General features: G+C 36.5%; 1 protein-coding gene across 1 annotated transcript; it reads right to left on the minus strand.

Annotated features, from left to right (window-relative positions):
- Nucleotides 1-648: 648 nt before the first annotated feature.
- LOC117515776 (probetacellulin-like) lies at nucleotides 649-3,771 on the minus strand. Its single transcript, XM_034176499.1, has 5 exons — nucleotides 3,533-3,771; nucleotides 3,314-3,349; nucleotides 3,104-3,197; nucleotides 2,825-2,977; nucleotides 649-2,723 (listed from the first exon to the last, which is right to left on the minus strand). Exons 1-5 carry the CDS (start codon nucleotides 3,714-3,716, stop codon nucleotides 2,654-2,656), a joined length of 537 nt encoding a protein of 178 aa, XP_034032390.1. The 5' UTR covers nucleotides 3,717-3,771; the 3' UTR covers nucleotides 649-2,653.
- Nucleotides 3,772-4,099: the final 328 nt, after the last annotated feature.

Consider the following 4,099-nt stretch of genomic DNA (forward strand, 5'->3'; position numbering starts at 1 on the left):
TTGTGTTTTATTGATGGTTCATATAACTTTATAAGTGCAACTCCTGTGTAACTGTTATGGAGTTCAGTGAAGCATCATAGAATAAAGAGAATAGTTGAACCAACTTAAATGATTTGTTTTAATTGGTAACATCTAAATGAATTAAGTTTGAACTTAAGTTTGTAAGTCAGAGTTGATCTAACTTACTAACTTAAGTTCAAACAACTTGATTCATTTCGATGTTACCAATTGAAAAATTTTTAAGTTGGGACTGTTTTTTTTATATAATTTGTGGCACATCATATCAAGACGTGCTTGAAGGAAAATAATTCTGGCCCAGCGTCTTCAAGGGGAGAGACCGTGTTTTCCAGAGTATAAGTTGGGGTTTTGTTTTTGTTTTTTTTATGAGTGTGTTCAGTCCTGCGATTTATATGTGTGTGTTTTTTTTTTCTTTTTCTATTCAAGAGAAATTTTTTAAACAAGCTACTTATACTCTGGAAAATACATTAATTGTAATTCTTTGTTTAATTGATGCATCACACTGTATGATATTGAAATCATAAGTGCAACATCTCCAACACTGCTTTATGGATTTTAATAAAACTTGACACAAATGTAACACCATGTGAAGATGTGCATGAAGGGAAAAAAAAATCTCAGACTGACATCTTCAAGGGAAGATAACTGAACTTTTTTTAATACATATATTTCTCATATACATTTACAGAGATTGACCAGTTTATTAAATCAGGTATTTTCTCTCAAAAGATTTATTACCAGCAGTATGTCATACAAGTAACTAGTGCAGTTGAGAGGGGAAAGGGGGTGGCACGGGGAATTGTGTTTTTGTGAGCTTGATCACAAATACCTAGTTTGAAATGTCATCCAAAGAGTTAAACCTGTCTTCCTAATCTAACCGAGTTGAAGCACATTTGATGCCACTATTCTCATTACAAAACCCATGGGATCACTGGTGCCTCTCTTTTTAGATTCAACAGACCTGATGAATGACAGCGTGAGACATTTATACACACACAGTGTTTCACAAGGTTTCATGTGCGTTACTCGGGTTTTGTGAGAACCAGTTTGTGTTTTAGAGCACTAGAGCAAAGACATTCTATGACATCATTCTGGACACGCTTCACCATTTAGTTGTGCAGTTCTGGTTTTGAGCTAAAGTTAGATTTGGGATTAGGTTAAAAACGGGTTTAGGATTGTGGTTAGACACGTAGTGCTGATGATTTAAGTTAAGCAATGACTCTCCTGAAACAAGAGCCTCGCAAGTGTCTTCCAGCAAAAAAAAAAATCACAGTCATATGATTCAGCAAAGGTCACTAATATTTACAAAATTACTAAATATTTACTCATTACATACAGAATAGACCTCACATTTGTTTACAGATTACAAACAGATTTTCATATTTTGCAAACTACAACAAAGCACATCGATTGAAATGTGATATAAAACCAGGGCAGCTTCATTCCTGCATTAAAATAAAGCAGTAATACAAGGTGTTTTACTTATTTCACACCATATGTTGTGACCTGTACAGTGCTGTGCAAAGTGTTAGGCATCCCACAATATATATGTAGTGTGTTGTGGTCTGTTTGTGTGTCAGGGAAGTCACATCTGAAATGGCCAAACATTTGTCTCGCTACAAAATCAAATATATAAGGTTTTTTCCTCATAGTTCATTAAAGAATGAAGGTAATTATCAAGTTAAAAGCGTTTCATTGAAATTTAAACAAAACTTTAGTATGTGACAAAACAGAATTAATGGTAGGGCTGCAACTAATGATTATTTTCATAAGTGATCAATCAAGAAACTAATTGATGAATAGATTATTTGTTCGGTCCAGAAAATGATTTAAATAAAAATGTCAGTCAGTGTTTTCCAGAGCCAAAGATGATGCCTTCAAATGTCGCTTTTTGTCACCAACCCAAAGGTATTCAGATTACTGCCAGACAGGAGGAAAGAAAACACAAGGCCCGATTGAGAGGTTTTGAGTCTGAACCAGAAAAAGTCGGGCGTGGTTCTCCATGTTTTGCATTCTGAAAAACCAACATTTTTTGAGAATGTGTGAGGCACTGCTCAATCTGCCCTCGTAATAAAACAAACAAATATTCATATTTAAGAAAGTAAAAATGGAGAATTTGGATATTTTCTATAAAAAATTGATAAAAAAAAATGAATTGGTTTTCCAAATAGTTGTCAATTAATTTAATAATCGATTGCTTATTGTCATTCTAGTTGTTGGTGAGCCCACAAAAAATAAAATGGCTGTAAAAATCATGCTAAATTCAATGTGATTTTCTAACAAATTCCATGAGAAATGAAAACAGGTGATGCAGTTTTCTCTAAATTCAGTTACTTATTTTGAGGGTAGAATTTGTCACGCAATATTTTATATGCATATATTCGTAAGTAGATGTTTAGCACATTATTGTTTGTAAAAACGTACTTTTGCACAATACTGTATATTAAACATCATAATAATAATCACTTGACTTGGCGTCTTGCCGTTTGTCCAGTCTACCAGATGGGTTACTTTTTCTCTCACTTTTCACAGCCATGTCCAAAACAGAACAGTCACTTCTGAGGACATTTTCTTCAGCTCTCCATCACATATCCAAAAAAAACAAACTGACTATAAGCATACAACAGTCGACTGGTCATACTCTCGGTGGTACTTTCCAGTAATGATGTTGAGTGTCCCTCTGGTTCTGCTTGGCTTTCAGCACCCTATGTGTGGATAGAAATGGTGATGTGAGCTTGAACATGTTTCTGCTCTGTTTTAATGTGCTTTCAAAGGGCTGAAATTTCTAAATCCATAAGGTGCTTACTTGCGTAGGTAGTAGATAACAACTGCCAGCACCACCAAGATGAGGAGAGCAATGATGGCCACAGCTGCAATTAACCCTGCTTGCCCTGCTTCAGTGGAGCTGCTGAAAAGCTGGAACTGCTCACATCGACTGCCTTTGTAGTTTTCATGGCACCTACATTTAGGCGGATTACCCAACAGTGTCGTCTGTCAGCACATTGTGAGGAAAAAAACTGCACAATGCACCCTGAAAAGCTTCTCACATCATAGACACATGAAAAGGACTCGTCGTTTGACTTACACACATGAGAGTGTGTTCATGGAGGGGATTTTGTAACACGTCCCTCCATGCATGCAGAAGGTGGCTTCCTGTTCGCTACAAGGATTTCCATGACCTGCACACACGCACACACACATTTTTGAGAAAGTTGTAACGGGAGCCTGTGATCAAATTTACGGTCACTTTTCTTTATTGTTATTTATTTTTGCTGTTGTTCTTGTTTGTTTTTACCTGCCATCATTTGGAATGGTTTTGTTGTTGTGTTGCCTAAGAACAAGAAATATAAAACATTTCCTGTCACAGGGGGTTGATCAATACTTTTAAGTTCAAAGCAACTTCAGATATCTAACACCAGGAATGAAAATAAGTTTCCTGAAGCACGGAATCAGTTAATACAGAGTCTTTCACTATCTTATCTGCGTATAAAATAAGATGAGAATACGTCCTTACCGGTGTGAGTTTCCAGCTCCCAGTCAGTTAATGCAGATGTCGAAAGTGACTCATAGTGGTGCTTCAAAATAACTCCAAACTGCTTATTGTTACTCCTGTGAAGGCACTGCGGTGTAGGCGTGTTCTTCTTTGTGCTGAAAAAATGTTGTGATTGCAGTTTGTCCACATTGTAAATGGCAAGCATCACGTCAGGATACTACAGTATCTGCTCATTGAAATTTGCCAACGTCACACACACTGCCATTTAATCAAAGATTACAGACCTGTCTGAGATTAACAAAGGTCATCACTGTGATACTGTTTACCTGTGTGTATGTGTGTGTGTGAGAGAGAGAGGTTAGCTGGAGATCATTAGGGTTTGTTTAGAAGACAATCTGTTGTCTGTGTGACCTCAACATGTAGGTTTGGCAAGAAATGAATGACTGGTATGCAGAGAAGGTATGAATGGAATCGTGGGAACTTTTGTATTCCTAGAACAGATCACACCACTTTCTTCAGAGCGAATAATTACTAAGAACCGTTAGTTGACTCATCAGCTTGTTCTTTGTGACCTGTCTTTACTGTCCA

This window comes from Thalassophryne amazonica, chromosome 8 (genome assembly GCF_902500255.1).
Source record: "Thalassophryne amazonica chromosome 8, fThaAma1.1, whole genome shotgun sequence".
Taxonomy (NCBI): domain Eukaryota; kingdom Metazoa; phylum Chordata; class Actinopteri; order Batrachoidiformes; family Batrachoididae; genus Thalassophryne; species Thalassophryne amazonica.